At 51.9% G+C, this 20,747-nt stretch overlaps 4 protein-coding genes across 4 annotated transcripts; 1 reads left to right on the top strand and 3 right to left on the bottom strand.

Moving 5' to 3' along the window:
- Positions 1-889: 889 nt before the first annotated feature.
- Positions 890-4,795, top strand: ASPBRDRAFT_135981 (putative nuclear migration protein; the record flags this gene model as incomplete). The annotated part of the gene is made up of 2 exons (XM_067618751.1): positions 890-3,914; positions 3,978-4,795. The coding sequence occupies 2 exons, from the start codon at positions 890-892 to the stop codon at positions 4,793-4,795; spliced, it is 3,843 nt and encodes a 1,280-aa protein (XP_067474734.1).
- A 400-nt stretch (positions 4,796-5,195) lies between these two features.
- On the bottom strand, positions 5,196-5,833 carry ASPBRDRAFT_48028 (cytochrome b5-like heme/steroid binding domain-containing protein). The gene is made up of 2 exons (XM_067626002.1): positions 5,451-5,833; positions 5,196-5,278 (listed from the first exon to the last, which is right to left on the bottom strand). Exons 1-2 carry the CDS (start codon positions 5,625-5,627, stop codon positions 5,201-5,203), a joined length of 255 nt encoding a protein of 84 aa, XP_067474735.1. The 5' UTR covers positions 5,628-5,833; the 3' UTR covers positions 5,196-5,200.
- Positions 5,834-10,242: 4,409 nt separating this feature from the next.
- Positions 10,243-10,734, bottom strand: ASPBRDRAFT_345542 (uncharacterized protein). The gene has a single exon (XM_067623255.1). It carries the CDS (start codon positions 10,598-10,600, stop codon positions 10,313-10,315), a length of 288 nt encoding a protein of 95 aa, XP_067474736.1. The 5' UTR covers positions 10,601-10,734; the 3' UTR covers positions 10,243-10,312.
- On the bottom strand, positions 10,735-14,289 carry ASPBRDRAFT_345541 (tyrosine protein kinase SWE1). Its single transcript, XM_067623254.1, has 2 exons — positions 11,671-14,289; positions 10,735-11,600 (listed from the first exon to the last, which is right to left on the bottom strand). Exons 1-2 carry the CDS (start codon positions 14,137-14,139, stop codon positions 10,869-10,871), a joined length of 3,201 nt encoding a protein of 1,066 aa, XP_067474737.1. The 5' UTR covers positions 14,140-14,289; the 3' UTR covers positions 10,735-10,868.
- Between the last annotated feature and the right edge of the window lie 6,458 nt (positions 14,290-20,747).

A 20,747-nucleotide genomic window follows, 5' to 3' on the forward strand; every position in this document is an offset into this window, starting at 1 on the left:
GAACACCCCTGGACGAAGCTAATGCGCTAGTTTACTCTGGTTGATGGCAGACAATTACTCCGCTGTCGAATGGCCTACCTTTATCACTAACTATGTACTTTACTACTTACTGTTCTAGCTCTTCCCCGCCCGATGTACGGGCCATGGACAAGGTTCTTTCGCGCAAGGCCCAGTCTAGCTCTTGAGCCGGTGTCCTCCCACTCACTAACGGGTGGCCTGGCAAACAATCTCCCCTTTCTCTTCACATCCTTTGTCTAGACTTTCGCCGCCTCTGGCAGGTAATAATACTAATATTTTGGGGATCCGATTTTGCGACGCTGCTGCTTTCTCGATCGCCGTCTGATCCTGTTTCCCTCCATACATCCTGCCCCCCTCCTCCCCCATCCCCGCGTCGAGAGAGAGACACCTTGACTCAGTTCATACTTTGGGCCCCCTCACTGGCCTCGCTTCCCTAGCACATTCACTCCCGCATTGACGCGTCTATCAGGCTCGAGCTAGCCTGCGCATTCTGAAGGAGGCAGGTCTTGAACTCTGATTCGATCGTAGGTAAGTATCATCCTTGTTTCTGCATGCCTTCTCTCTGCTCTCCAGCCCTACTCCCAACCGCGTTCCTTGGCACCCCAAGCCGACACTGTGCTGATCAGGTCTACAGTTTTCCGCCAAAACAGCTTAGTAGCCACCACACCTCAATACATCTCGACGGCTAACGGCTGGCTCAATCAGACCTCGGCTAGTCGAGCCGGTCTCTGCTGAGGACGTCGAGGAGCACAGCATATGTAAAGCTCATGGAAAGCGCATGACGCGGTACTACGATCGTTGATCGCTCTATTATACTCGAGGGGATGCGTTGAGCTGTCGGGCATCCAACAACTTGGGGCATACACACGCGATGGTTACTAATACCGTCTGCTCAAGCCCTCCGGCGGCGAGGGCATTCCCGACTCCCTCTGCGACACCGCAAAGACCTCCTTCCATACACATTCGGGCAGAATCCTCCCCCGGCCTGTCATCTTCGCCTAATTCTCTGCCTATTCTGAATTTCTCGCCCGATGCCCGCAGTGACTACGAGGACACTGCTGACGAGGACACCTTATCGCCACTAGATCCGCGGCGCTTTACACCTACACTGCATGCCTCACTTGTCTCCGAAATCCTCTCCCTGCGGCGAGACGTGGAGAGTAAAACAAAGGCTATCGACATACTAGAACGAAGTCTAGACGAATCACGAACGGAAAACGAAGGTCTTACCGAGCGTCTATCCAAGAGCACCAAGGAGTCTCGTTCGCTCAAGCATCAATTGCAGCTGCTGGAAGGTGGCTCCTCGTCCGCCCTCACTGAGCTAGCACGAGAGCGTGATGAAGCCCAGGAGAACATCACAGATGTCCGTAAGAAGCTTGAACAAGCACAAAAGAAGGCGCGAAGCCGTGAAGAGGAGGTGGAGAGAACAGTACAGCTTTGGGACCGAGATAAAGCTTCCTGGGAAGGCGAACGGAGGAACTTGGAACGCAAAGTCCACGTGGTGGAAGGACGCCTGAAGGTTGTATTGAGCGAGGTAGCCGCTGCTCAAGCAGCTGGTTCGTTTCATTCAGCCCAGGATACCGATGACTCGGGGCGGTATCCGACGGCAACACTGGTAGAAGGCGGGAAAGACAGCGACTCCGCGAGTGTTGATTCGAGAAGCAGTCAAGGGCATCGTCGAACCAGTGTCACAAGTGTGAGCGCCGACAGCGTCGATGAGACCGACTATCACAACGTGCGGTACTCCGTGGCGAGTGTCGCCACCATTCATGGTCCCAAGAGCCAAGGACTGAGTTTAGCCCAAGAACTGGCATTCGACGAGGAAGACGAGTTCGAGTCCTTTGAAACCGATTTTGTACCGGAGTCGCCCGAGGCACTCCCAGAAGAACGACCGGCTTCCGTTCACTCGCAGCTTTCTCGCACAATGAGCATGGGCGCAAAGGCGAGGAAAATCCTCGGTCTTTCTCTGACTAGTGTAGATGGCCATGGACTCAAGGCTGACGGGGGCTCAGAGCCCGGGAGCCCTTTAAAAACGTCCACGACAGCCTATGTGTACTGCGACACGGGCGTCCAGTATTCGCCTCCCCCATCGCCCGTGTCACCATCAAAACCCGAACTACCGTCCGAAGGGCAGATTGCAGAGCGCCGTGATAGCAAACTCACTAACTATCATCAAGATAAAGACAGCGGTACGTCGGCGCTTACAATCGACATGGTATCAGCTTCCTGTCAAACTGTCGAAGACCTTCCCACTCCCCCATGGACTCCTAAGCTGGATGAGACACCACAGCCAGCCCCAGAGGTGACACCGATGGTGTCTGTGTCGGTACAGACGGTGCAAACCCCTGTCTCACATACGGATGACAAAGGAGTCAGTGCCTCGCCAACCGACATGGAGTCGTCTGAACTTGATATCCCAATGATCGCGATACACCCGCCACACTCGGAGCCCCCTTCGCCCCGAGGAAGCGTGGTTCTCCCACCCCAGACCAAGAGCGTTTCCTGCCAGGCTAACTTCAACCCGAGTATCGAGAGTCGAACCATTGGCATCCAAACGGAAGAGATTCGAGTTGACCAAAGGCCTGTCAAGTTACCAGCCAGTCTACTCCCATCCGCGATACCCGATCTCCCACTGCGCGAAAATGCCCAGGAACCTCCTATTCAGCCATACCGTGCCCCTCCTCCGAGATCGAAGAAACGGGAGAGGAAGGCATCTGTACACACTAAGCCAGCCGAGCCGGTGCAAGCCTACCCGGGGAACAATGACAACGGGCCGCTGTCGGAGGGGTCCAAGTCAGAACACAAGCGGCCTCTACGATCGAGTAGCCTCTTTGCTGGTTTCGATCAAGCGAGTGATGATGAGGCCCCTGCGCAGTCCAAGGACGTCTTCACTGATGATGATTTCTTGAACCGGCCATTTGCGTCGTACACCTTGAAGAGAGGCAAGCTTGTCTCCACGCACGGACGCCCTAGCTTGGACGAGTCTCCTCTCCCAGAGATTGACGAGCATCTGCGAGAAGCCGAAGCTGATTTAGCAGAAGCATCAGTCGATCAAGGCTCCAAGGAGGTCATTGGATCTTCTTCGTGGACGCAGCGTTTGGGCTTTGGGGCTTCCGGCGCAAGGCAGCAGGATATCCGTAAAACAGCCATGATTTCCAGTGGGGCAGCAGCGCATCAGAAGATCCGCGAGCGGAGCCCCAGCGAACCGAGTATGGAGAGTGGTAATAGTGCCCATGCTATTGCACCTCCGATCCCTGTGCCGATGCGGTTCAGTTCTAGAAAATTCCCCGGAGGGAGCGACGGACGGCAAAGTCCAACACCGTCCAACCCTCGCAACTTCTCAGATCGCGGGAGACCACCTATTGTGCGACGTCCGACTTTGCGTCGAGTTCGGTCTGCGGCTGCCATGTCGCATGTGGAGCAACATGATCGTCCCGGAAGCCGCTCGTCGCCCACAATGTCCTCATCGTCCTGTGGGCCAGACAGTCCACAACATCCACCCCTTCCCTACGACGAGATCACTGCACCTTTGGGCAAACGGGCTGTGCAGAGGGGTTCAACTCGTCCTCCAACAGCGTCTCGTCCCTTCGCGCACGGGCGACAGGACTCCACGGCCACCATTGTCCAACCCACAAGCGTTGTTGACGCGATTGCACAGACAATGGTCGGGGAGTGGATGTACAAGTACATCCGGAGACGGAGGTCATTTGGTGGAGTTGGTGAGCCAAAGGACAACTGGGAGGGACGCAATGCAGAAGAGGTATCTGCAAATATCACTAACAGTGGCGCAAGACACAAGCGATGGGTCTGGCTGGCGCCGTATGAGCGGGCAGTTATGTGGAGCAGCAAACAACCGACCAGCGGACCAGCTCTGCTGGGTAAGAGCGGCAGGAAACGTAGGTCACCCTCCTCAGGTTATGTATCTGACATTAGTTCATCCAATGCTGACCCTCAAATAGTGGTTATCCAGTCCGTTCTCGACGTCAAGGATGACAATCCGCTACCCAAGGGCTTCAACCCCCAGAACCAATTCAATCGGTCGATTCTGATCTTGACACCCCAGCGTGCCCTCAAATTCACTGCCTCGAGCATTGAACGGCACTACGTTTGGCTGACCGCACTGTCATTCCTGAGTCACTCGTCCATGGGTCTCCATGACCTGGATTCTCTGCCTCCGGTCCCGCAGGAGGAACTCGCATCACCCACCCACGCGGCCACTCTGCGCCGCAATCCAATCCGGGACTCTATCCGCATCGCAAAGGGCCGCCCACGCCCACGGCCCAAGGGTAAACGATCGCTTCTCAGTCAACCGGAGCCTGTGCCTGAGCTACCGCCTGCATTAGAGTCCGTCGAGTCGATGGATGCCGCAGACCCGCCGACAGTGCCACGGTTTTCGAATCATGCGCGTAAGCGCAGCAACACTTCTCCTCGGATACCTATCATCCGCAGCTTCTCGAGTCAGGGCACGATGCCCTCAGTGGCGTCGACGCGCGGCTCGTCAGACCTCTATGGCCCGGTGGTTCCATACGCCAACGGCAGCCTGGCCAGCGTCAGTCGGCGTACGTCCGAAACCAGTGTGCGGACGGGCAACTTTTTCGATGCGATCGGCACGGTCCGCATGGAGGCGTTCATCGACCAGACAAATGGATACAAAGGCCCGCGGTCTGCGCGACACAGCCGAAAGGCGTCGAGCGCCTGGAGCGCGTCTCAAGAGCTGGACTCGCCATACGCAGAGGGCCGCGGGCATCTCCGGCATGATCCATTCGGAGAATTCTGAAAGGGCAGGCCCAAACTAGAAACCAGCGGAAACCCACATGTTTCTTACAGTGGATGCTATCGTTAACTGTACTTTTTTTTGGATTTTATCAGGCACTTCGAGACAAAGTGCTTGCCCGGCTATGGATACCACTCTTTTGCTCGTTCGTTATATTGGCGGGAAATAGTAGTTAGCTAGTTAGCTATTGTTTAATGTTATTAGTAATTGACGGTCTAGGACTGTTTGAAACCATCAGCAGTCTCCCCTCCAAGCAGCAGCATCATCATCATCAGCTTCTTCTTCTTCTTCTTCCCAACATCTAAAGTATATATGACCACAAGGTATAATGTCCCAACAGCTTGAAGATCCCCCCATTCAACACGATAGACAGATAGATGAGATCCACAATCGATACATAATGAAAGCTCACAACTTCGCCGCCTCCTTAACCTCGCCAATCTTCAACTTGGGCGTATACTTCTTCAGCACGCCTTCATTGTGATACTACAAGAAGAAGAGAAAGACATAAGAGTTAGCATCATCCACACCGATTGCACTTTAAAATAAATCTAGCGCAGAAAAAACCCCTCCCTACCAAACTACACAGATACAAGGGAAGGGAAGAGAGTAAACAGAAGGAGAAGCACATATAAAAAAGACACAGAAAGAAACCCACCTTCCAAAACTGCTTCGAGGCATCCTTGCCGGCTACCCTTTTCAAGATCTTTGCGCCACCGGGATGCTCGTCAACGAACTTGGTGACGTCGTAGACGCTGTTGTCGATGATGATGTACATTCCCTTGTCGGGATTGTTGTGGGTGGATACGTCGGCGGGGGTGAATGTTTGGGACATTTTGATAAGCTCCTTTTCCGTGCTACTTCTTCGTCTTCTTCTTCGATGAGGATGATGAGTTGGTGAGAGGACACTGGTGTGTTTTTTTCTTGTTCTTGTTGTGGTGGTGGTGGTGGTGGTGATGGATGCTGGATAGTGGTGATTGTTAGAGTGTAGATGGGGATAGACAAGTCTGGAATCTGGAATCCGGGGTCGGGAAAGTTGGCTTGGTTTAAGTTGGCGGCCGCGGGCGGAGATGATGCGAAGATGCCGAGGTTGGTTTTGGGGGGAGAAGCCGCGGTCGGTTTGTCGCGTGTTGCAATCAGCGGGTTGTGATTGGATCACGCTGCCCACACACTACTTTGTTTCGGTACTTGCGGAGTATCTACAATAACTAGCTATTGACTATTAATCAACTTATTACTATGGGATAGATATTATAACATGGGAAGTAGATGTACATACATACATGCATTATAGATGCTAGCTGTTCATTTGGTATCAACATTTATGAAGAATAATTCTACTATATTCCCTCACATCCATCCTCAATTCTTACTCTTTTCGCCCGCCGCTCCTTGCCCCTTCGCCATCTTCTTCTCCAATCCCAGCGTCTCCAGATCCTTCTTCTTGTAATAATGTGGTGCCACCTCGACCAGCCACTCTGCCTGCAATGGCATGTTGCTGCGCATGTACTCCTTACTGGTTAGCACCAGCTCAAAGTAAATCACCCACCGCGGGTTGACCTCGAACAGCGTGCTAGACGGGTGGAGGTACACCGTCTGTCCATTCTTCACTGTACGATAGCTGTCACCGCCGCGCTGCAGTCGCGCTGCGTTCGGGAAGAATCCGGCCGTGATGGCCTTCTGGATCGGCTGCAGATTGTTGGAGCCGCACGTGCTCACGGACACTTCAACCCGATCACATAGCTTCGCGAGCTGGTCGCGGACATCGCGCGCCCGCGTCAGACTCCGCTGCTGAAGGAAGTTCTCCTTGGCCCAGACGTAGCTGAAGTCGGAGTCAACCCATTGGTTCCAGATATTGAGCAGCGTCAGATGGTCACCGCCATCTTTGATGGTGAAGCGATTCCGTGCGCTGTCCGCGTGGATCTTCTTGTCCTTGGGTCGGAAGAAGAGTGCACTCGCCTCGCCCAGCATTGACACGATTGACAGCACTTCTTCCACGCAGCCGTACTTGTCGGCCGCTAAAATCGCCTTGGCCAGCATGGGATCCGTTGGGAACTCGGCCATCTGTCGCCCGATCTTGGTCAACTCACCTCGATCGTTCAGGGCCCCCAGCGCATATAGCTGCTCCAGCGCACGAATGATGGTCTCCGCCGGAGGAGGGTCCATAAAGTCGAAGTCCAGCAGCTGGTCGATTCCCAGGGACTTCAGCATCAGAATGACACTGCTCAGATTGGTCCGCTGAATCTCGGGCGTTGTGCTTTCCTCCAACTCATTGTAGTAAGCCCACTTGGTGTACAGTCGGAAACACTTGCCCGGACCGACACGTCCAGCACGACCGGCTCTTTGGTTTGCGGAAGCTCGCGAGCAGGGAGTTACAACTAAACTTTCCATACCCGTCCGCGGGTTGAAGACATTCTCCTTGACAAAGCCTGGGTCAATCACGTAAACAATGCCGTCAATGGTCAAACTGGTTTCAGCAATGTTCGTTGCCAGCACGACTTTCCGTGCCTTTGGCGGTGTCGGCTCGAAGATCTTAGTCTGTAGCTCGGACGGGAGGTTGGCGTAGATGGGACATATAATCATCTCGGGGATCTTGTTCCCTAGTTTTCGCGCTGTTTCCTGGAGACTCTGTTCCGCCGCCTCAATCTCTTCTTGACCAGTCAAGAAGACGAGGATATCTCCAGAACCCTGAGTGACATGGATTTGGAAGACCGTCGTGATAGCTGCAGCCAGGTAATTCGCTTCCGGTTGGGACGTATAATGAATATCCACAGGGTACCGACGACCCGGGATGTTGAAGATCGGAGCGTCATCGAAATACTGCTGGAACTTCTGAGCATCCATTGTGGCGGAGGAGATCAGCAGCTTGAGATCTGGCCGCGCCTTCGCAATATCCTTCAAAAGACCACAGGCGATGTCCGTGGGCACCGTTCGCTCGTGAGCCTCATCAATCATCAAGGCAGAGTACTGGCCGAGATCGGGCTCCGTCAAGAGCTCACGCAGCAACATACCATCCGTCATGTACTTGAGCACGGTCTTGTCGCTGGTGTTGTCCTCGAATCGAATGGCGTAACCAACCTCGTTGCCCAGCTTCACCCCCATTTCTTCCGCCACACGAGAAGCCACACTCATAGCAGCAACTCGACGCGGTTGTGTACATCCAACCTTCATGCCATCCTTGGTGAATCCAGCTTCGTGAAGGTACTGCGGAATCTGCGTCGTCTTACCCGAACCAGTCTCTCCCACGATGATCAAGACTTGGTGGTCGCGCACTGCCTGAATGATCTGCTCTCGGAACTGATAGATGGGCAGGCTCTTTCGTGTGTCCTCCATCGACTGTGCCTTCTTCTCCGCCGCGTCAATCTGCTCCTGAAGCCTGCGCTGCTCCTGCGTCATAGGCTTTCGAGTGCCTTCCATCTTGGCATCCACAACGAAATTGATCTTTTGCGAATCGTCAAACACGTACTCATAATCGCCCTCGTCGACGAATTCAGCCCGATTTATCTGTGCCTTAGCTTTGGCCGTCTGCTCCATCTCCCATTCTTCGTGCTCCGTAATGAACCGCTCCTGGCCAGCATCGTCACGATCCACATAACGCTTGTAGAGCGCGTCTTCCTTTTTCTTCCGGTCAATTTTGCCCTTCTCTGTGATATAGTCCTCGGGCATCATGTAACCATCGCGATAGTCGTCGATCCGTAACCGTTCCTCCGCAATCCGCAGAACTTCCCGATTGCGCGCAAATTCCTCCTTCTCCTTGCGAGTCAAGGTGGGATTATCGCGCAGCTCCGCCGTCTCCTCGGCGACCTGTCTACGCAAGAGGGCCAGCCGCTCCGTCTCACGCTTTTTCAAATACTCCTGTCGAGAGCGCAACCTCAGGTCGGGCATGACAGCCGCCCGTGCAGAGGCATCATCCGCCAACGCTCGTCGCCGCGCAGCCTCACCAGACCTTGTCCGATCCTCAACGATCTTCTTCGTTTTGCCATCATCCTTCTTAGCAAGGCGTTTCGCAAACTCATCTCGCTCCTCGAGGTCCCGCTTTCGGTCTTGCTCCTTCTTCGTCTCCGGGTCCAGTTCCTCGGAGGCGTTCGACCGCGGTGACGCTGACCCGTCCTCCAGCCGAGTCCGTTTCGAAGGCGACTCCTCAAATTCGCCCGCCTGCTCATCATCCTCGTATAGCTCATCGTCAGGTATCTCCTCATCTCCCCAGCGATCATCGAAGTCATCGACATTCCGTCGCCGTACCTTCTTAGTCCGGGGCCGGTCGCGCGATTCCTCTTCCCGACTGCGATCGCGTTTGCGGCTCTCGTCCTTCTCCCAGCGGCTGCGACCGCTCTCGCCATCCTTGCTGCTCCGTCCACCACTCCGATCTTTATCCCTGCGTCGCCGTCTGTCCCGTTCCGCCTCGACGTTCATAGGGCCCAATGACCCTCGAGTTTCCGGTACGTCATCCTCCTCCATTTCCAGCAGTCGATATTTCTTCCTTGACGATGCGGCATCACCGCGCTCTTTGCTTGCCACATTGGCACTGGCAGCGCTGGACCCAGCCTTCACCCCAACCCGTCTGTGGAGTTCGCTGCAAAACGAGCCAATGTCATCGGAGTTGCCGTCCAGGAAAGGGAGTAGCTTGTCTTGCAAAGCGGAGGCTGACTTGGCGGAACTGGCGGTGGCAAGCACGAAGTCGACGACGGTAGGGTCCGACGCGTTGGTAAGGCGGAGGAGAGAATCCGACACGAATGTTCGATGATCCATGTTGCGAGAGTATCTTGCCTCGAGCTTGCACGGCCTAGGTAAAATAAGATCGTAAATTCAAGTAGGCCGAGTGCAATAGCAGTGTCTAGGACTTTGGCATTAGGTGGTGAGAAATTTCCAGTTCGTGTACTTCCGTGATGAGCCTTTAAACCGAGTCGCACATCGTCGTTGCGTATGGAGAAAAGGCCAACGGCGACAGGGGAGGAGGGGGTGAGATTTATCCAATGGATTTGATATAGAGTCGAGGACCTGGAGTTGTAAAGTTGACTGTAGCGGTTGCTAGAGAAAGCTCGGCGACACCACAGCGTTGGAGAGGGTCGGGGAGATGCAGGCAAGATGGAGGTCGCGGAGAGGAACTGCAAGACGCCGCTGCGGGCGCCAAGACCGAATCCAGGTCGGCCAGTGGCGAGTCTCCGACGGGACTCTCCATTTTCTCTCTACGTATCTACAAACAACCATCTACGGCAATCTAAAGATCTTACACTTTTACGCTTCGACTGTTGGGTTTGTTCGGTTCGTCCAAGTCAGATGTACATTTCAATATCTATTTCACAAGCATTATCCTGTTCTCAAGCCGGCTTGATCACTTCGAGGCGGTTTCTCGTCTGCCAAGGACACATAGAATGGAGTAGTGAGGACAATAGGAGAAGGCAAAAGCATGCAGGATGAAAGAGTATATCGAACCAAGCGAACACAATCTCGAAAAGAAAATGGCGCGTACGCCAAGGATATTTAATACATAGACATCTAGAAATAGGGTAGTAGAGGTCATCAAACGCCCGAAGTGCACGAGCAAGAACTACTCCAGTGCCTCGAGTCACTCCGACAAAGGAAATGAAGCATCAATAAAACAAATGTGGTGAAGAGAAGATGAGTAGTGGGAATCAAGGGCGAAAAGCAAAACAAGAGAGATGGCAGGCATAGAATTATAGACATGTCGCCTCGGTCATCCTGCGTCACGAGGTTTTCAACCTGCAGAAGACATGGGTACGTGAAGAAGGGAAGGAAGACGCGATAGAGAGGTAGAAAAAGAAAAGGATAAAAGAAGCCTATCATCATCGCTAAATCAACGAGTCATGTTCACAAAGGAAAGAAGGAATGAGTGGACAACCACCCCTCCATGGGACTAGCATATCGGTCATATCAACATCGTCCAAATCATGAAGGATGGTCGGTAAGACATCCCGATCACATCAAGGTCATCGAGAGAAAAGAGGCATTAATATCAAAAGCTCGATTCTCCGCATAAACGCCGTCATTAGATGGTATTGTAAAAGGCAATGCGCCAACTCCGTCCAAATGCACTAGATTTGTCAAGTCGTGGTGATTAAACATCGATCATCTCGGCGTCTTCCGCTAGGACCTCGTCGGCAGGGCCCCAGTTGCCTTCGTAGACGGTGGCACCCGCACGACGCCGGCGGGCGACGAATTGGACCCCGTATGTTTCTAGTAATTGATCCGCAGTTGGTCTGTCAAGTGGTTCAGGCGAGATCATCCAGCGCACAATCTTGTCCAAAGCCTGCTCATGGCCAGCATCAACCATGAAGCTAGGGGGATCAACAAGCTCTCCAATTCGAGCGGTAGAGGTCATGTCCCGTTTGCTTGTGCGACCTCCGAAGAAACTGTCCGTGCCGTAATCATCCTCGCCAAAGTCTGAGGTACATAGCTCTTCGAACGATGGTTCTTCTGAGATCGGATTACCGGACGCATCGCGGAAGACGCTGGTCTCGAAACTCCAGGTCAAGCTGGGGATATCGCTCATGTCTCCATTGCGGAGCTTCTGCCATGAGAGGCCATTGTCAGGCAGCTCAACATTGCCGGCGATCTCGAACATTATGAGGCCTAGAGAGAAGATGTCCGCTGGTTTATCATAGCGACCCATCAAGATCTCTGGCCCAATGTATTCGCGGTCACCCTCGCCTTCGATTCCGTCTTCTGCTGGCCAACGTGCGGCCATACCAAAATCAGCAATCTTAAGCACGCCTTCAAAGGTAATCAGGATATTGGCGGGTTTAAGATCAAGGTGAATGAAGCCCATGTCATGGATATGTTTCAAGCCCTGTCGTGATGGTTAGCACCAAACTACATCTGCCGAAAATTTCAGCCGCCAACAGAAGGTCAGAACATACCATTGATAGTTCCAGCATTATCTTCCAGATTCGGAAATCGTCCAATCTCGCCTTGAGCCCAACTTGCGCAAGGAAGACATCCAAGCTGCCTTCTTCACAGAATTCTGTCTGAATGTAAAGATGGCCGTTATCCTCCCAACTGTTCATGAAGGAGATGATGTGGTCTGAGTTGGTCAACGACTTCAGAATGTCCACCTCACGAATTCGGCGTTCGCGGTCCTTGAGCCCCGAATACGGCTGCTTTGACTTCTTAACGGCCCATACTTGTTCGGGCAGCACCTTGGGAGGGAACATCTCGCTTGGGTAAGTAGAGGTGACCGATGTGTCCTGAGGTTCGGAAACACGGTAGACTTGAGAAAATTCACCAGTTCCAACAAGTTCTACCCGTTCGAACCGCGAAGTCAAACTGGGATCGACATCTGGTGCATGATAGCCAGCCAACGGAAGGCTAGGTCGTTTCCCAGACTGGAATGAATCACGAGGACCAGTTGGAGTTGCGGGCAGGTTAGTAGAAGAATTGAAGTCAGGCTGAGCGGACTGCTGCTCATTCGAGATTGAAAGTCCACTCGGATCGGGAAAGAGATGATCTTGAGGCGTACGTGGCGAACCACGCTGGAACCTGTCGTGCAAAGGACTGGAGTTGGTGCCTTTGGCTTCCGCCAATCGTTCAAGAGAGGCAATCTGCGAGACTGGGGGCGGATAGGTTCGAGACGGGAAAAAGCTCTGCTTCGTGGGTGTCGGTGGGAAATCATTTTCGCTTAGCGGTTGACTGTTTCGGCCGCAGGGCGATTGTGATGGTAATAAATCATCGCCATCAATGCTTGCAAAGCTGCCGCGTCGGGAAACCTCAGGCCTGTTGAAAGAGCTTCCAAAAATTCCCATGCCTCTAGCAAAAGGTCCGGATTTGGGGCGTGTGTTAGAAGGATTGAAGGGTGACGGGGGTATCGTATCCGATTGCCGCACCAAGCCTGACATTTCCAAAGGCCGTTCCGGCTGTATTCTTCCACCGGTAGGAAAGAGATTAATGGGCCGTTTGCAGGGGGTATCGGGCATGTTCTTGCTGAATCCCAGCGTGTTCTGAGGATCGTCGACATTGCGATTCTTCTTGGATATAAGACCAGTAGACATGAACGCTGCTGGGAGAGGCTTGACTAGTTTGTAGTTCTCCGGGGTAGCAAAGGAATCGATGGACGACGTCGAATCCTCACGGTTAAGATGCCGCACCGGCGCCGGCCGAGCGGTCCCCGCAGGGAGAGACTTTGAGAAGTTTATTATACCTCTGGGGCGATCACCCTTGTGAACGGGCTCATGCGTCGGAGAGTCGTCTCCAAGACTCGAACTCGAGGAGGATTGTGTAATTGTTCTGGACAGGGGATGAGCAGAAGGTCGGGGCTGTTCGGCGTTGCTGCCGGTCGATGCAAACAATGGGGTTCCTGGCGATGGTCGTGACAAGAACGGACTGTCCCGGTTCGGCTGGAAAAGACTTTGATCCAAAGACATGCGAGGTCGGACTGAGAGCGGAGTCCCGTTGTCTAAGGCATCAGGTGAATCATCCATAGCCTTGGCCCGAACAAAAAGAGAGCGATCACTCTGACGCTGCTGTAGAGTTGACCGCCGTAGAGAAGAAGATCGTTTAGGAATAGTAGCAAACGGGCTAAACGGTGTGATAGGGGGAGGGAAGGAGGGTGTGGTCGACTCTGGGGAAGCCTCGACCTCAGGCTCTTCAGCAGCGTTCGGTGTGACTTCATTATCAAAGATACTAAATTCACCCGATAAGCTTGCTGCATGGACACTTCGCCTTTTAGCTGATGGGCTACCGCGAGACACTCGATCTAGGTTCATGATTCCGTCACTCCGCTTCAGCGGGCTAACCGTGGCATATGAGCCAAACGTTCCACTCCGTCGCTTCTCAATGCGGGAGACGGCCGGGCGGGGTCCCAAGGAGGGCTCCGTGCATGCAGGCGTGTCACTTGGACAGGAGTCTCTAGTATCCGCGTTATCGGGTTGAACAAGTCCGGGTGTCGTGGGTGTGTTCTCCACGCCTGGTGTCGTTGGGATCGACTGCGCAGGCTTTGCATTTCCCTGGTCCGTAGAGACGTTCAAAGCACGCTTCACGGGGCTCCTCGGAGAGGTCCGCACGCGGCGCATGGTTGGCCTCGTAATCTTTCCGCTTGGGTGATATGGGACTGCGAATGGTGACTGGTGAGAGGAGCTGGGGAAAAGGACAAAGTTGCTCTGGGTGGATCTTCGTGAAGGTGACAAAGGCGACGAGATGTATGGCGTTGTTTTGGACGGGGAATGGCCTCGAGAAGTCAGCAACGAGAAGTTGGAGCTCTTCGAAGGTGAACGAGATAGTGACCGGCGCAGTTGTCGAATGGCCGAGTTAGCATCCATGTGGTGAATGCCCGTGTGCGAGGGCAGGTGTAGTGTGCCACCCGCATCACGGTGCGGCGAAAATGTCGCGACCATGACGATCACAAACAGTCTGTAGAAAACGTAGAACAGATATGCGAGCTCTCCAATACCGTGATGGCGAGGCCGAGTTCACTAGAAAAGTCACTAATAGGTGGGTGTCGTGATGGGGTTGGCTAGACAAGGTGTAAGGCAGTATACAGTTGACGACGCGGGACGAAACGACCTCAAGTCGCGATGGGTGTACACAACAACAGAGGCTTCTGGGGCCAACAGAGAGTGTGTGTGGCGGTGTTTTCCTCCGCCTGTCGGTCTAGCCAGTGACAGGGGTCGGAAGTTGTTGTTGACCGCAGTGGAATGCTAGGAAAAGTAAGGCTGCGCGCCTATGGCAGGGTGCAGCCAAAACAAGTCGAAGATGCGAAACGACGGCTGTACATCACCAGCCTATTCCGAGACCACGGGGGGCTTCGAATGCGCCTGTTGAAGCCTCCATACACCCCAAGAGCGTGTGGGAGAGAACAGGAATAAGCACAAGCGGGACTCTTTTTCGCGCTCTGAGGCACGGGGCCACGCGCCTGAAACACGCAATATCCTTGGACGGACCTTCGCAGTGTCGCTCGGCGCCTAATGCGATATCTTTCGATAAGACGGAATGTTTCAGAGTGACAACCCAGGCGTCAAAACAAGCAGGCGCGACGCGCGAGGATGCAGCGGCGACAGGAACGAGGACAGGCGCGACGAGGCGGACGCGAGACAGTTCCCAAACAGCGAATAACTGCAAGCGATGCGCGAGAAGAGGTAGCGAGTTGCAGAGAGGGATGCGAGAGGGATGATTTTGATTTGATAGAAGGACACCGGCAGCAGCAAGATTCGTCTCCCTTCCGTCTCCCTTTCTTCCTTTAAAACTTGAATGACTGCGCTTCTCCGACGGAGTGACTGGCAGCGCAAGGGGTGACGCGAGATGATGCCCCAAAAAAAGAAGCAGACAGCCACGCGAAGCAGAGGGGTCGAAAACGAAGAAAGGGATGGGGAGGCAGTGGTGGTCGGTAGTAGTACGTAGTGGAGATGGTGGTGGGAGATAGGATGGGCGGCCGGACGGAGGGGCTGGCGATTGGGGACGGAAGTTGCGGTATGCAGAGCCAACCTTCAATAATGAGGGATCAATCGTCCGATGAATTTCCCTTATGGGAGGAGAGTTTCGACGGTTAAGGTTGGGGAAGGTGGATAGTCGATGGCTGGAGAGAGAGGGCAGGCGATGATGGAGACACAACACACTGGGAGAGGTTGGCAAGGGAAAAAAAAGAGAGGCGAATGAACATAGTGGTCAGTTAGGTGACCACGACTAGTAGTTTACTAAGGTGGTCTACTAGGTACTTAGCGATTCTATCGGCAGGATTTGAGTGGTTCAGGTTCAGGTACCCAGCCAGTTACGCCTTGGAACCTCGATGTTTCTGTCGCACGCGCGACTCTCGCGTCGTTTGTTGTTGTTTGTCCCACTCGTTTGGGTTTAGCGGCGGAAGTCTCACGCGTTTTTTTTCCCACCCCCAGGCAGGGTTCGCCCCTCTCTCCCAGTGGATCATACGATACGGACCGCGTTACCATACACGCACACACACACACAACATACACGCACGAAGGTGTCTATCTATACTTGATAGTATCACTTCGTTTGTTACCAGGGTAGTAGAATTTATGTTAGTTAGCATCTGAGAATTATTCATCCCGTAACTCATGACTAAATGGCTGGAATGTTATATTGGGGCTGAAAAAGTGATTATCCTTTGTCACAGTCTTGGTTGGCCGGCTGGCCTGGCTTAGGATGATGTTCAGGCATCCATACTAACGAGACTAATTCCTCCCGTACTGACCCTTTCGTTCCAAGACAAGGCTTCGGGTTCTATCTGCCGTCGCCCCTCCCCCATTGTCAAACAATATCATATCGATAATGTTGATAAGGACACGCGGGGGAACCGGATCAACTCATTTATCCTGCTCCCTTGCATGTGCGCCAAAATAAAATACTCTCAAGTAGATATTACTTGGTTCAACACCCGGCCACCAACTAATGAAACGCTTAAGGTTCCAGGCTGAGAACAGGCCTGTACTAACAACGCAGTAAACTAATCTTTCCCTGAGTTTGTCGCCACCAATCCTTTCGGCTTGCTTGCAAGTCTCGTGCTACATACACTAGTTAGTAGTATCTATAGTACGTAAACAAGATGATGACAGTGGCAAGATCTGGCCAATGTATCTTTCTTCTTCTTTCTCGCCATTTCTGGTTTTATCTCAATTTAGTTTTCCTTTCCTTTCCTTTTTTTTTTTTTTTTCATTCTCCACACCCTTCAATCGGACTTAGATCAGGCACAACACGGCTTAGGCATCTGTTGGGGGTCTCCCGACGCCCCATCTTCCCGTGCTTCCATCATCCTTCTAGTGCAGACAAATTAACTTGGGCGCCCAAACGTAGTAGGCAGACTCTATAATTCATAATTCACCATTTTGACATAGGTAAACAGTCCAGCTATATCTAGATGCCAGGGTAACCACAATGCCTACCTACGCGTTGTTTATCACGCTGTCGCTTCTTCCAAGTTCCAACCCAAGGCTCCAACTTCAACCCTACGCTACAAACCCCTCAGCACCACGTGTTGTCCCTCATTGTCGACGTGTCCAAATCGAGAGTAACTGACGTCGGAGGGCCTCCAATCGCAGATTATAGTCTCAGATGGATGGATACACCTAGTGCCTACCATTTCCGTCATGCGATTCCCCCAGTATGATACATACCACTAACTTCCCCCTTCCCCAATACCCACCCCCCCTTCATACATACGTCATTGAATACTCAGTCATTCTACTTGACGCACTCCGAATATGATGGATAACATCATAAATCTAGAGATATGGCGGGCTACCCCACACGATCTCCTTCTAGATTGCCTGCTTCCGAGCTCTATCGTCTGAAGGAATGAAACGGTCTCGTTGCCTCAGGCGACTGGACTTGCAAACGCCGTGGTGATCATGAGTTGACTATTTTCATCGGAGCCGACAATTAGGTATCGATGACTTTGACTAGTATGTTCTCGTACCACATATCTCGTTCTTCGAGGCGAATCTGCTGTGGGATATTTCTCTTCTTTTACCCTCGCGGGTCTGTTGCGCTATACCGATAACTGGTGTCGTTGTAGGCGCAGAGTTAGTGGTTCGGGACGTAGCATTATCCCCAAAATATATAGCGCTTCCTAGCACATTTAACAACCACAACTACTATTTACTAGTATCAATACCGCTACAAGAAGCCAATGTCAACACCTGAGCCCTTACCTTGCACACAACTCTGCGTAAAAGTCGTTTTAAACGCTAACTATTGACTATGGCCATAGGCAATTATTAGGCAGATCCAGACTAATACCTAACCCTTGATTCGATTTATTGGACTTCATCCCATCCCTACGAGCCCAACCGTTGTCGGCAGCATGACTCAGCAAAGATCTGCTCTGCTTCAGGTTAAAAATCGTAGTGAACCCAGCAAGGTAACGACTAAGATTCAGCTCAGCAATCACGCATAGATTGCATGCAGTAATCTTATCCCTTACGCCGAACCCTCCCAAGACCCCGTAAGCTTTCTGCAGCCACCTTGGCCGTTTCTCGGCGTGGTCCGTCCGCAACTTTTCTTTGACTGAATTCGGTTCATTGAAATCGTATTAATGCATAAACTCCAAATCTAATCTGGTCGTCCATGATCTACATCGCCACGACCATTATTAGCTGAATATGACATGTCTCATCAGTAATCGAGGCTGCACCAAATCCCGATTTTGCTGCACGGGATACTCGATAGTATTGATTTACTTTGCGCTGAAATGGTTCCTTCAGCCATCCAGATCTTCTGAAAATCGTCGTGGCTTGGCCAATTCGAACGATGGGTCACTAGCAGTACCCCCCCCCCCTCCCTCCAAGACGCATTGACGCGCCGACTCAAATCGGGATTTTGCAAGCAACATATGCAAGAAACTCTGTGGCTGTGTGAAACAAGTTCTCGCTGCTGCGGGATTATTGCAGTCACATCATGTGCCCACCAGCATTTCTAGGAAATGGCGGTACTCCGTTGAAGAGCCCAGTAAATTGCAGTGTGCTGGGTCGTCCTGCAACTGTCATGCGTGTTAAGCAATTACACCGAATCTAGCTGGGCTTGCTCGGAGTATCTTTGATTTTCTCGGCTTTGAGAGGTACGGGGCAACTTCTGTTCGTGACGGAACAAGAGTACTCCGAGCTGCTAGAAAGAAAATAATGGAGTGACGATATACTGGGCTTCAGAGTCCATTGCTACTGACCTGGATGTTTTGCGTAAGGTCTTCAGCATGGGGACTACAGCAGAGAATCGAAAACTGGAATCATGCGTCATGTTCACTTGGGCAGTTGATAAGCTAGGGACGGAGTAGCCAGCAATAGATTTCAAGAGCATTATATTGACTAGGAGCTCCGATATTAGCGACCTTCAAGTGGAACTTTTGCGTCTGACTCGATCAGATGAATGCCGTCGCTTTGTTCTTATCTCCAAAATCTCCTGATATGATAGAAAGGAGCGCAGATGCTCAAACAGGCCTTTACGCAATGAATAGAAAGTACTCGCGCTTTCTTAAGTATGATAGGTGAGTAGGGATGTCGGACGTGCCTAATGCACCTCCACATGCAAAAACATACATATGCGAATCATCGGATCTCCTATCTAGACAGGTGAGCATGCCGGAGTATATAGAACAGTACCTCAGACTGACAGCAGCATGAACATGCAATCTTTGCTTCTATCCCGTCTGGAATGGAACAGTACGCAGCAAGGGACTGGCGAGATATGTTGTGCAAGTGCATGCAGCGTCCAGCCGGCGTTACCCATCTGACAGGCAGGAAGGAAGGAGATTTTGGTTTTGAATAATGTTCGGAGTTTTACTATGATACATACAGGGGGGCGCTTCGAGTTGCAAACGTGGGGCCCTGAAGCGTTCCGGCTAATGCTATGGCAGGAGTAGATATACTGCAATTATGCATGGGCATGCCGTTTGGTGAGAATGATGCTGGGTTGGTACGAACGGCATCACTAGAAACAAACAACGGTAACGGGTTGCTTCCTGCTTTGGACGCCTTAGTTATGCGACTTTTACTGCTCGAGGCTTAAAGAGTGTAAATAGGGTGATGAAAGTTGAATGGTATGCTTCTTCAGGAAGCAATGGATAATGCCAGTTCAATATCATATCATATAATACTGTTATAAGCACAACCTTGGTAGAGTGCTCTTCTAAGTAAGTTAGTACGAGTAATGACTGGTGCTATACTGTTGATTCTGTAATTAGAATCATCACTGCTTGTTGCAAATGGCTCAAGTTCTGGGTGCTGAACCTTATGATAAATTAAAGTTGTGGAATGGGTATGAGCACCATGACGGTGTCTCATGGTGGGACTTCAGGGCATGTCGAGACCAAGGTACTGGTGCACGTCCATTCATTCCGGACAACCTGATGGGGTTGTATTTGTATAACACATTTCTAACATCATGCAAAGGGCTGTTGGACACATGAAATGGAGGAGCCTATACGTATAACAACTGTCTTCAGTTGCGTTAGAAGGCCTGATGCTTCTCTGCATCATATGATACTGTCAAATGGTCATGACAGAGTATAGAAGTGTTACCCAATATATCATGAGGACCCTCAGAAGTGAATTCCAAATCCCATCCCAAACTACAGTGGGGGATTGTCTTTAGTTCGGTACACCCGTGGGTTCGTCCACGTCAAGGACTGTACAATAGCGTACATCATGTGTAGCGATTGAATTACCCAGGTACGTCCCACGAATATACGTCTCTATCTCCACCGAGGCTGTTAAAACAGTGGTATACTCTGATACTGAAAGTTGACGATGACCGTGGCCACAAACTTCCTGAGTAGCGCGTCTTCTCATAAGTCTCTGCATGAGATGCCTGCTGGGCGCTTATATGTAAATAAACGGAAATGGTTTCGCCCACAATAACTGATATGTGAAGCTCTGATACAATGCATACTTAACTCTCACATGCGAGGACATATGGATGGCTTTCTGAAGCACTAAGCCACCCACATTTGTGTGCTGACACAAAACAATCTGACGACATACCGGTTTCAATCGACTACTTTCTTTGAAGGACCCCCACGTTCCTGTTAGGAGAAGGAAGCGTGCTCAACCGTAGTTGGATTTCGCGGGCAAAAGTGAGATGCCTCAAGTGACTTTGACCTGCATCCGCCTGAGAAAGCCAAGTCTATCATTGCCTTGGTAAGTGACGGTAGTAGTGTAGGATATTCTATCGTGCGGGGGCACAACCAGTCAGAGTTCGCTTAATATAAGCAAGAAGTATCGGTGAGGGGAAATACTGATTACGTCTCTAGCGAAAGAACAGAGGCACAAGGGTTTCAAGGATCAAGTGGTGACTAGGCAATGTCATTGAGAGATATGTTGCATTCGTTCCTAAGCAATGGCGTCTGATCCTGACAATCTTGCACATGATTCGAGGTTGAACGACGGAGTCGGAGTAGCCCAGGATACCCAGCCTGCTGCCGCAGGAGCATGGAAGGGGTTAGCTGCCTAGGTAGCGTCTTGCATGAGCCAACCATCATTCGGATATTCATAATCTCGAA

Source organism: Aspergillus brasiliensis (assembly GCF_001889945.1).
Source record: "Aspergillus brasiliensis CBS 101740 unplaced genomic scaffold ASPBRscaffold_16, whole genome shotgun sequence".
NCBI classification, from domain to species: domain Eukaryota; kingdom Fungi; phylum Ascomycota; class Eurotiomycetes; order Eurotiales; family Aspergillaceae; genus Aspergillus; species Aspergillus brasiliensis.